The sequence below is a fragment of the Bos taurus genome, chromosome 18 (genome assembly GCF_002263795.3).
Source record: "Bos taurus isolate L1 Dominette 01449 registration number 42190680 breed Hereford chromosome 18, ARS-UCD2.0, whole genome shotgun sequence".
Lineage (NCBI taxonomy): Eukaryota > Metazoa > Chordata > Mammalia > Artiodactyla > Bovidae > Bos > Bos taurus.
In genome coordinates, this window is record NC_037345.1 from 49,323,996 (window position 1) to 49,336,041 (window position 12,046).

At 43.8% G+C, this 12,046-nt stretch overlaps 1 protein-coding gene across 1 annotated transcript; it reads left to right on the forward strand.

Moving 5' to 3' along the window:
* The first annotated feature begins 2,336 nt into the window (after positions 1-2,336).
* Positions 2,337-11,671, forward strand: LEUTX (leucine twenty homeobox). Its single transcript, XM_059877323.1, has 3 exons — positions 2,337-2,531; positions 10,236-10,466; positions 11,204-11,671. The coding sequence occupies exons 1-3, from the start codon at positions 2,337-2,339 to the stop codon at positions 11,669-11,671; spliced, it is 894 nt and encodes a 297-aa protein (XP_059733306.1).
* The last annotated feature ends 375 nt before the right edge of the window (positions 11,672-12,046 follow it).

The window sequence follows — 12,046 nt, forward strand, 5'->3', positions numbered from 1 at the left end:
AGATACTGTTTTGAGAATTGATGGCGGTATCCTTGATTCTGATACACTTCAGGAAATTCAAGGTCACAGTAATACAGGCATTTGTCTGAAACCATGTCCACAAGGGCTGTCCAGCTTTGTTTTGATTTCTACATGTACTTTTTCCTTAGTGGTTAAAGCAGATGTACAGTGTATAAGCCAGAATGACTTCCCCATACCTCAATAGGTGAACATTTCTTCTGTCATTTCCTGTTTTGATTACAGATCTTTTGCTTGGTCAAAATGTTTGCCCCTTGGTGCCAGGGTGGTTGGTCCATCACGTCCTGTGGTGCTAAGCCTACTTTTTGTTTATATATTTTTTTGCCTAGCTATCCACATTGGGAGAAAACTGATCAGACATAGTGAACAAACTCAGAGGCATTTTAATGAGGAAACATTTTATAGGCTGTACATTTTATCAGTTATACCAATTTGTCACAGAAACATTGTATTAATATGCTGCTTTTAGCATGGACTTAAGAAACATTGTATTAATGTGCTGCTTTTGGCATGACTTAAAACAAGCAGTGATGTGTTATGAGTAGCTATACTCTGTTACAACTTCACTGGGCAGTTTTCTTTCCGTCTTAAATATTGGGGGTAACAGTATGGTTGGAAGTAAAAAAATATATATAATTTCAGTGTTATAGGAAGACAGACAACTTGTGAACAGTTCAGACGCATGAACTGGATGGGTCTCACAAGCCTGGCTCCGATTCTTGGATTAGCCACCTATCACCCTGGCACCTCACTCCAGCACTCTTGCCTGGAAAATCCCATGGACGGAGGAGCCTGGTGGGCTGCCAGTCCATGGGGTCGCTAAGAGTTGGACATGACTGAGCGACTTCACTTTCACTTTTCACTTTCACTCACTGGAGAAGAAAATGGCAACCCACTCCAGTGTTCTTGCCTGGAGAATCCCAAGGACAGGGGAGCCTGGTGGGCTGCCGTCTATGGGGTCGCACAGAGTCGGACACGACTGAAGCGACTTAGCAGCAGCAGCACTGCTGTGGTCTTGTCCTGATGTGGGTGTCTTTTGGCATCAGCAGGCCTTTCTACAGGCCAGTCCAACACAGAGCCCTCTCTTAATGGGAAATAATAAATTCAACAGTCAGTTCCCTTCAGTTTTGTTGCAGATGTGCTTTTTAAGAGTACCTGATGAAGGCCCTTTGATCTAGGTTTCAGACAGTCCTTTAAGTGCTGCCTTCTCAAGTATACACAGTCTCCTGTTTGTAGTTCTTAGGGCATCTGATCTTCATCCAAAGATAGATTGGTGTGATCAGCTTCAGAAGTAAACTTAAAGTGTCCTTCAATAATTCAGTTAAACTTTACACAATAATGTAACATAACCCTAGGAGGTATCTTTGGAGGTGAGTCTTAGGCAGTAAATACAGATCTCAATCAACAAAACTAGGCTTTAATATCTACTGAAACATAATCTTTTTTCTGGGCTTCAGTGTGTGTTTGCAACCAAGTAAAAGTTTATTGAAGGGTGCCAAGCACGGGGGTGTGAGACAAGTCTCAGATCCCTTCTGACCTGGTCTTTGAGTTAGGTTTGTTGTTGTTGCTTTAAGAGGAAGCACAAACTGAAATTGTATGGCTCAGGGAGTCCCTGTCCTGGCTGACCTACTGGTAGGTGGGGCTGGGACACAAGGCTGCTGGCCAGGGCGTCCCAAGGGTCCTGGTGTTAGTGCTGGCCCATTGGTGGGCAGAGCCAGGTTCTGGTATGAATGGCTGAGGGCCCAGGGTCCCAGAGCTGGTGTTGTCCTGCTGTTGTATTGGGGCCGGATTCTGGGTGGGTGGCTCAGGAGCCCCGGGTTGCTTGAGGCTGGTACCAGCCAGCTGCTGGGTGATCCAGGTCCCAGGCCTGTCTGGCAGCGGGGTTGAGGTGGTCCTGCGGCTGTTCCCCACACACTGGGGAGTGAGGCAGTGTCTTAGGGCCATTGCTGAACCACTGGTGGGTGGAGTCAGGTCCAGGGGTTTCTGGCAGAGGACTTGGGGTTCCCAGAACTGGTGTCAGCCCACTGGTGGGTGGAGCTGTGTCCTAGGGCCTTTGTTGCAGGGTCCTGGGAGTCCTGGAGTTGGAGTCAGCCACCGGTGGACTAGCTGTGGGGCCCCAGGGGTCCCAGAGCTAATACCAGCCCACTGGTGGGTCCTGGACCCTCTGGTTGGTGGGGCCAGGTCCCTGGGGAGTCCACTGATTGATATGGGTATCCCAGGACTGGTGCCAGCTGACTGATGGGTGGGTCCAGGTCCTGTGCTAATCAGCTAGAGGGAAGATTCCAGAAGCGCGTGCACCAGCAGCAGTGCCCTGTAGAATGAGCTCCTCAGAAGGGCTGCTGGCAGGTGAGTCTCAGTCTCTCCTGCCCCTCCAGGAGGCTCTCCCGGATCTACAGGTGCATCTGACTCAGGTTCCTTTCAAAGGACTGCTCCTGCCCCGGGTCTCAGAGCATCAGGGATTCTGTGTGCACCCTTTTGATCGAGTATTTCCTACACCCGCTGACTCTCCCAAAGTAAGTCCCACTGGTCTTCTTCTGGGTGTTGGTCTTCCTGATGTAGAACCTCTAGGTTGGGGAGCTCAGATTCCTCACTCCTCCGGGTGAATCTCTGCAGTTGTAATCATCCCTTGTTCGTGGGTTGCCTACCTAAAGTAGGTCTTGACTGCATCTCTGCTTATCTTGTTGTGGTTTCTTTTCTATACCTTTGTATGTTAGGTTGTAGAAGATCTTTTCAGCTAGTTTTTGGGTCATTCTCATGGACAGTTGCTTTGTAAATATTTGTAGCTTCTGTGTGCTCATGAGAGGAGGTGAGCTCAGGGTCTTCCTACTCTGCCATCTTGTCCATTCAGCCAAGTATTTTTTTTTTTAATATACCACAACTGACTGAAGAAAAAATATATAATAATATAAACAGAACTATAAAAGTAAAGAGATTGACTCAGTAACCTCCCTATTAGAACTCCCCTAGAGGAGATGGCTTGACTGCTGAATTATGCAATACATTGTATGAAGCCAACATTACTCTGATACCAAAGGCAGAGAAAGATATCACAAGAAAGGGACGTTACAGATCAATATCCGTATGTATTTTTCCACATGCCTGGGAAAGAGGAAATGTGATTGGTGAATATCTAGCTATCCTCTCCCACAGTGACTCATCTGTGATTTTTACAGGTTTGCAAATGACCCCTTCTAAACTAAGTTCTCTCCAAATTCTGGAAAATACACAATTTCAGAAAATGTTAAAATTAAATTACATCCATTGTAGAAGGTAATTGAATATTGCTAATATTTCTGTGCTCTACAATGACCTAAATTAAAATGGTGCTTTAAAAGAAAAAACTGCCATCAAATTTGGATGCTGAAAATATTTATAACAGATACAGAGTTGACCTGAGGCTTTATAGTTCATCTAGAAAGTCATCAGCAGGTTTTAATACATAACAAAAAGACTACCCTGGGATTGCAAGAACAGTGGTCCTCTAAGTGTGGTTTCCAGATCAATAAATCAGCTCATCTGGGAATTTATTAAAATGTGTATTTATGGGTCCCAATCTGTATCTACATATATAGTGATATATTGAATTCTGGGGGTGGGACCCATCTTTATATGTTTTTATAAAACGTCAAGGTGACTCTCATGTATCCTAAAGTTTGAGAACTACTGGCTGATAAAGATCTCTCTTCTGGTCAAAAAAAAAGTCAAAACCTTGCAAGCTCAAGAGAATGAGAAGACAAGACACAAATTGGGAGAAAATAATTGCAGAACACATATCTCATAAGACTCTTGTCAAAACAAAGAATTCTCAAATACACAAGAAGAACAAATCAATTTAAAAATGGGCCAAAGATCTGAAGGAGCTTCTCTGGTGGCTCAGTGGTAAGGAACCTGCCTGCCTATGCAAGGTTCAGTCCCTGGGTCAGGAAGATCCCCTGGAGAAGGAAATGGCAACCCACTCTAGTCTTCTTGCTGGGAGAATCCCATGAACAGAGAAGCCTGGCAGGCTACAGTCCACGGGGTCTGAAAAGAGTCGGACACGATTTAGTGACCGAACAACAGCAAAGATCTGAACAGATACCTTAACAAAGAAGATACACAGTTGGCAAATAAGTATATATGCTGCTTCACATCAGATATCATTAGAACTGTAAATTACAACAGGATAACACCACAAACCCTTTAGTATGTCTAAAGCTAAACACAGACAACACCAAATGGGGATGTGGGTGTGGAGGGACAGGGACTCTCCTTCTGTGCTGGTGGGAGTGCAGGATGGTACAGCTACTTTGGAAGACAGTTTGATGGTTTCTTACAAAACTAAACGTATTCTTACTGTGTTTACTGCCAGCTGTGCTCCTATATATGTTTACCCACAGGGGTTGAAAACTTATGTCCATTGAAAAACTTGCACATAAATATTTATAGCAGCATTATTCATAGTTGCCAGAAACTGAAAGAAATCCAGGTGTTTCTGTGTAGGTAAGTGGGTAAATTAACTCAGGTACATTCAGACAATGGGATCTTGTTCAGCACTAAAAACTGTGAGCTATGAAGACATGGAAGAATCTTAAAGGCGTATTCCTCAGTGAAAGAACCCAGTCTGAAAAGGCTACATACTGTATGATTCTGACATAGGACATTCAGTAAAGGCTGCAACTGTGAGGATGGTAAAATGACCAGAGGTTCCCAGGATGCAGGAGATGAGTAGGTGAGGCACAGAAGATTTTTAGGTCAGTGAAAACCCCCTGCATAATATTTTAAGGATGAATGTATGTTGGTACACATGTCTCTAGACCCACAGGATGTGTAACCCCAAGAGTGAACCCTCAGGTAAACTGTGGGTTTTGGATGATTGTGATGTGTCAGTGTAACTTCATCTGTTATAAAAAGTGTACCACTCTGATAGGGCATGTGGATAATGGTGGGGCCGGGGTGCTATGTACATGTGGCAGCAGAGGGTATATGGGAAGTCTCTTTTTCTTACTCTCAGTTTTGCCTGGAATCTAGAACTGTTCTTAAAAAAAAAAGTCTAAAAAAGACATTAGAGGGAGAGCTGGTGAGATAAAAAATAGTCTGGTGACTTCCCTGGTGGTCCAGAGGTTTAGAATCTGCTGCCAGTGCAGAGGACATGGGTTCAGTCCCTGAAAGAAGAATTAAGATCCCGCATTCTTCAGGGCAACTAAGCCTGCACACCACAACTAGAGAGCCTGCACGCTGCAGTGAAGACCCAGTGCAGCAAAAAAGAAGAAAAAAGACTGAAATTTAGTTAATATACCAATGTAAATTTCTTGGTTTTGGCCAATGTACCTGGGTATGTAAGACATTAACATAGAGGGAGCTGGATGAATTGTTTGTGGAAACTCCCTAATTATCTGTGCAACCTTTTCTGTAAATCTAAAATTGTTCCATTATAGAAAGTTTATTCACACAAACAAAAACCCACTACAAACCCTAAGTGGATAGCTGGAGTATAGGAGGCTCCAGGGACCAGTTCAGCACAGTGCATACAAACTCAACAAGGTACATATGGTTTTTGAGGAAGTGTAATCTCCCAATCTGGGTCCCGGGAAAAATTCCTCAGAAAATACAGAAATGTTTACATATGTTCACCAAAATACATGAGTAACACCTCTTGCAGAGAAAAACGTTATGAGGAAGAGTAAATGAAGGTGAGAGGGGAAAAAATGAACAAAGGGTCAGGGAAAGGGAAGTAAGAGGCAAGAGAGCAGCATGATTTTTTTTTTTTTTTAGTTTGAGGATTTCCCTGGTGGTCCAGTAGAATCCCTGGCTTCCCTGGTGGCTCAGGTGGTAAAGAATCTGCCTGCAATACGGGAGACCAGAGTTTGATCCCTGGGTTGGGAAGATCCCCTGGAGAAGGGAATGGTTACCCACTCCAGTATTCTGGCCTGGGGAACTCATGGACTGTATAGTCCATGGGGTTGCAAAGAGTCAGACACAACTGAGCGACTTTCACTTTCACTGGTGGTCCAGTGGTTAAGAATCCAGCTTGCAATGCAGGGGACTCAGGTTCGATCCTGATCAGGGAACTAAGATCCCACATACTGTGAGGCAACTAAGCCCATGTGTCTCAACAAAAGACCCCAAAAGATGTAACAAAGATCCTGAAATGGCCAAAAACAAAAAAATCTTAAAAAGTTCAGTTTGTTAAGTTCACTTGCTTAGAACTGTTCGTGGACTTTCAGCTGTCCCAAATTTGAAAACTCCTTAACCTAAGTTACAAGGACCTCTGTGATCCAAGCTCTGCCAAGTTCTTCCCCAAGTCAGCTACTGTCTTGTGCGGGAAGGCTGGGAAGACCTGATGTTGGGGGGCTTTGACAGTCCATCTCCTCCACAAGCTGTCCCTTAGACATTCACTCTCGCCCCCCAGTTCACACCGAGAGCTGCCCACCCACAAAACCCCTTCTTCACCTTTTGATTTCAGGTGTCTTACCAACTTATTCTTTCTCCCAGCACCCTGTTTGTTTATTTTATTCTGAGTGACAGTGTTGAACATTTTATCCATGTCCTCCTCAACTTTGATTTATTTTCCTCCACTATTTGAGGTCAGAAATAAAATCTGGACTCACACCATTATCCCCAGGACCCTGGACAGCACCAGGCACAGCCTGGGTTCTCATTAAGCCTGTTGAGTGGATGATGGGAGGGTGTGGCATTAGGGAGGGGTAGGGTGGGGGCATGATTTTGTTAAAATTTTGCTTAAATATTAGGCCTCTAAACCCAGCAGACTACAGTTCATAGTCAGGCAACACCTGGTCGAATCACTGTGCTTCTCAAGGATTTCTCATGGCAGGTAAGCTGGGCAAAGGCAATGCATGCTGAAGATGCTAGAGGTTGAGTAGTTGGTTGTGATAAACTGAGGTGAGAGGGGCGAGAGTTTGTGGTAGTCTCTGAATTTTGCCAACACTGGCTCATCCGTCTGGGGAACCGTTGGGTTATACCAGCAGGGAGCATTTGAAAACATAGTGCTTACTGCATGACAGGTCAATAAATCAACAGACGGTTTTCTTTTCGTTGTTTTTGGCTGTGCTGGGTCTTTGTTGCTGCTCGAGGGCCTTCTCTAGTCGTGGCGAGTGGAGGCTGCTCTTTGTTGTGGTGTCCGGACTTCTCGTTGCTTCTCTTGTTGAAGAGCACAGGCTCTAGGGGCTTTGAGGGATGTGGAATCTTCCCAGGCCAGGGATCGAACCCATATCCCCTGCATTGGCAGGCAGATTCCTATCCCCAGGGAAGTCCACAGACAAGTTGTTGGGACAGGGAATATCGACTTTATTCAGAAAGCCAGCAGACCAAGAGGATGGTGGACTTGAGTCCCAAAGAACCTCTGTGTCTGAGTTACAATTCAGGCCTCTTTTATTCCAAAAGGGGAGGAAGTAATGTCAAGCACTTCCTGGTTCCCATCAACCTCCGGAGGGAATGTGTTAATAACTTTCCCGCAGTCATCCTCAGGTGAGCCTGGTTAAGATATTTTCTATATGGTAAACAAAGATATTTTAGCTTAATGATCATTACCTGGGAGGGTTCCCAGAGATGGGCTGTTATGTATAATTTAAGCTTTGGGGAACATTCCTTTCGTGATCTAACATGTAGTAGAAAATTACATCACCAGTAATGTAAGTGTTTGTTTCTCCACCTCCTTTTTAACAAGTGGTACTGTCATACTTTTAAATGTCAACCATTTGGTGGTGTTCCGAAAACAATATTCAACTGAGTAAATTTTAAAGATTGTATTGGCTTTATTCAGTGATTCATGAATCAGGCAGGATCCAGTCTAGCATATCAAAAGGAGCTCAGAGGAGCTGTGTAAAATGAATGATTTGTATTGTACAGGCAGAAGGGAATAGGAGCTAGGTTATACAAGGCAGAAAATCAGATTATTACAGGAACTAGGTTATACAAGGTGGGAAATCAGATTATTGCACGGTTACTTCCCTTTATGAGATAGCAGGGGTCTATCAGGCAGTTACCTAACTAGTACTGATTGAGCAATTCCTGATGTGCTTAAGATTCCATTTCTGGGAGAGCTGAAACTGTAAATTGCCTGTTGGCAGTATGGAGCATACACGACTCCATTTTGGGCCTTTCATTTGTAATAGTGGGTACATGAAATTTGATCCAGTTCCATTTCTTTATTAACCAATGAGTCTCTTCACTCTATTTTAAAGTCTATTTTGCTTTTCTGTTTTGCTAATTTCCTACTTCTTTCTTTTGACGTTTTTCTAGTGTATTTCCCACCCCCCCCACCCCCGACCTTTGAGGCTTGGTAGAACATTTTTGTTGTATTCTGGACACCAATAATTTATTTCTTATATTGGTTGCAGATGTACATGTACGTGTACTCAGTCATGTCTTGACTCTGAGATTCCATGGACTGTAGCCCACCAGGTTCCTCTGTCCACAGAATTTCCCAGGCAAGAATACTGGAGTGGGTTGCCATTTCCTCCCCCCAGGAATCAGCTCTGCTTGCTTTCCAGGCCTGTTGTATAGGACTCAACCTGGAAGCTCCCCTTGTCACCCTCTTGTGTGGATTCTCCTTTCTTCCATACAAATTCCCCTTTGTTTGTGACCACCACCCCCCAACCCCTGCACTGGGTGGCATGGGAGATCTTAGTTTTTGACCAGGAATTGAACCCATATCTCCGTGCATGGGAAGCTCAGATTCTTAACCTCTGGACCACGAGGGAAGGCCCCTCCCTCTTGTTCTTTATTTTGCTGAGTTGAACTATATCCTCAAGTAGCACACAAAATAAGTTGGTTGAACCTATGAGTGTCTGAATGTATCTTTATTCTCTTCTCACGTGGAAGGATAAATTTGACTGCATAGAGAATTTTATCTTGAAAGTCATTTCCTTAAGAATGTAATATTAAAGTCCCCAACTATTACAGTGTTGCTGTATATTTCTCCCTTTATTTCTTTACTATTTACTTTCTATATTTATGTCCTCCTATGCTGGGGGCAGAGGTGTCTACAAATGTATCTTCTTGTTGGATTGACCCCTTTATCCTCCTGTAATGCCCTTTTTGTCTTTTGTTACAGTCTTTTGTTTTAAAGTGTATTTCTTCTGATGCAAGTATTGCTGCCCCAGCATTCTTTTCCTTCCCACTGGCGCTGCTGTTGTTGTTCGGTCACTTAGTCGTGTCCGACTCTTTGCAACCCTGTGGATTGCAGCTCACCAGGCCTCCCTGTCCTTCACCATCTCCTGGATCCTGCTCAAACTCATGTCCATTGAGTCAGTGATGTCATCCACCCATCTCGTCCTCTGTCATCCCCTTCTCCTCCTGCCTTCAGTCTTTTTCTCCATCAGGGTCTCTTGCAGTGAGTCAGCTCTTCTCATTAGGTGGCCAAAGTACTGGAGCTTCAGCATCAGTCCTTCCAGTGAGTATTCAGGGTTGATTTTCTTTAGGATTGACCCCTTGGCATGGTATATCTTTTTTGATCCTTTCACTTTCATCCTCTGTCTGCAGTTTTGAAGTGTATCTTTTATAGACAGCATATAAAAGGCATATATTAATAGAAGCTTTAAAAAATCCATTTAGCCACCTAGGTTTTTTGATTGGAGAGTTTATTCCATTTACATTTAAAGTAATTATTGATGGATGTGTAATTGCCATTGCAAAAATTGTTTTCTGGCTTTTTTTATAGTTCCTCCTTCTCTTTCTCTCTTACCTTGTGGTTTGATTGTTTTCTTTAGTGTTCTGTTTATATCTTTTCTCATTTTCTTTAGGTATCTAGTAAAAGTGTTTTCTTTGTTTTTACCATGAAGTTCACATCTATAATATCCTATATATTTTTAACCCCCCACACACATTTTATATTTGTATGACACGTTTTACATCTTTTTATTTCATGTATCTCTTGACAGGTTATTAATCTTGAATTGATTTTACTACTGTGTCTTTTACTCTTCCTGCTTGCTTTGTATGTGACTTATCCACTTCTTTTATTATTGAATATATATATATATATATTTAAAAAATACTTATTTGGCTGCATTGGGTCTTACTTGAGGCATGCAGGATCTTTTATTGCCATGCAAAGACCCTCTGGTTGTGGTGCATGGGCTCTCTAGTTGTGGTGTACCAGCTCCAGAGCATGTGGGCTGAGTAGTTAAATGGACTCATGGACTCAGCTGCTTTGCAGCACGTGGGGTCTTAGCTCCCTGACCAGGGCTCAAACCCATGTCCCCTGCATTGCAGGGCAGATTCTTAACCACTGGACCAATGGGCAACTCCCTTGGAAGTATTTTTTAGGAAAGATTTTCATCTATTCTCTTCTAACAGAAAAACAAAATTCAACTCGGCGATTCCGCACACGCTTTAATGGAGAACAGCTAGGAGCACTAAGAGATGTATTTGAAAGGACCAGGTACCCACATTGTTTCCTCATAAGAACACTTGCTTCAACTATTCATCTTGATGCGTCAGTTATAAAGGTATGTACCTGAGATCTGTCTCTATATAGCTAGATAGCACACCTAACCAGAGTTTCACACACATTTAGTCACCATGTAATTCTCATTGCTTGAAAAATTGCTGTGTGCCAGGACAGATGTTAAGCATTTTATATATTTGTTCCACATTTGTTTTGAAGAACAAGAGTCACAGAGAGGAATCATCTTCCAAGAATTATAAACAGTAGAGCTAGAATTTGAACCCAGGCCTTTCTGACTCCAGACCCACGGTGCTAGATGAGATCCTTTGGTGATGGATTTGGGTCTGTTCCTGTTTATTTCTAGATTCTCCTTAATCACAACATTCAGTTATCTATATACCTTGTGGCTAAATTCCCTTAGAGTACTCGGCATAAGAACTGCTGGACGAATCCTAAAGGCACCCCAAGCTACACTTCCACTCCGTATTCTCAGGCTTAAGAATCCTCTCTGAGAACGCAGAGTATCCACCAAGACAAAACCCACTTTCTAAATACACGTCCTGTTCTTGGCTGAAAGCAGTCTGTCCTGTCATGCCCGTTGCCAGCGCAATCCTATGCCCCTTTGCCTCCTGGATTCCAGGACCAGGAGAGGATAGAATTTTCCTCACTCAAATCAAACGTGAAGACATGTGAGAGTAACTTTCATATACCAGAACCAACCAAATTTCTGGAGTATATGAGGATTCTCCTTTGGCTGCTTCCCCCTCTTATTAACCTGCTCATCTCTTCCCTCTCCAGACTTGGTTTAAAAACCAACGTGTCAAAAGGAGGAGGGAGGAGAATCAGACTCAGCAAAATCTGTCACCAGGAGACCCGCGCCGGGTTGTCTCAGTGAAGGAGGAAGAGATGCCCTTACCGGGCACTTCCGGAAGCACTCATCCCACGAGTCTCAGCCTTGCAGGTGATTCTCATCACGAGCTACCTGAGCTTTCTTGTGCTGAGCAGTGTGAAGGGGCTGCTGCCACTCCATGCCCTTCATCCTGCAATTTCCTGACTGCTCTAAGTCTCAGAGACACTGATCTTCCTTGGGCCTCCAGTCCTTATGACATGGATCAACTTATACAGTTATACGACTTACCTGGGGATGATGACCCCAGCAGTCTGGATCAGTACCTCTTCCCAGAGTGCTCCAGCTGGGGGACTGTGGCCGGCACTGATCACCATCATGAGGACGAACACAGCTACAATCCTGAGAAAGTTCCGTGATCCAAATTTTTTTTTAAATGGTTTTTATTTATGTTTGGCTGTGCTGGGTCTCTGCTGCTGCGTGGGCTTTTCTCCAGTTGCAGGGGACGGGAGCCGCCCTCTAGTTGCGGTGCTTGGGCTTCTCTTGCTCTGGAGCACAGGCTCTAGGTGTGCAGGGCCCGTTGCGGCTCCCTTCTGTCCTCTAAGTGCCTCCTCAACCGAATTTCAGTATAAAGGGCAGTCATCAGGCATCTTTGGAGAAATAGCAGAAACTAGCTAGTTCTCCTAGTTTGTCCCAGTTGAGCTATCTCCATTAATATTATGTAAAAATACCTATTTTTCATGAGCCTCTTTGTCTAAAAAAAAAAACAAAACAACAATTAGGGACCTCTGTAG

Bases quoted from the DNA above. Each gene is read 5' to 3' on its own strand.
- LEUTX (XM_059877323.1), top strand. From the start codon at position 2,337: ATGAGCTCCTCAGAAGGGCTGCTGGCAGGTGAGTCTCAGTCTCTCCTG. The intron at 2,532-10,235 runs GTAAGTCCCACT...ATTGCAGGGCAG, and splicing joins CACCCGCTGACTCTCCCAAA to ATTCTTAACCACTGGACCAA. The intron at 10,467-11,203 runs GTATGTACCTGA...TTCCCTCTCCAG, and splicing joins TTGATGCGTCAGTTATAAAG to ACTTGGTTTAAAAACCAACG.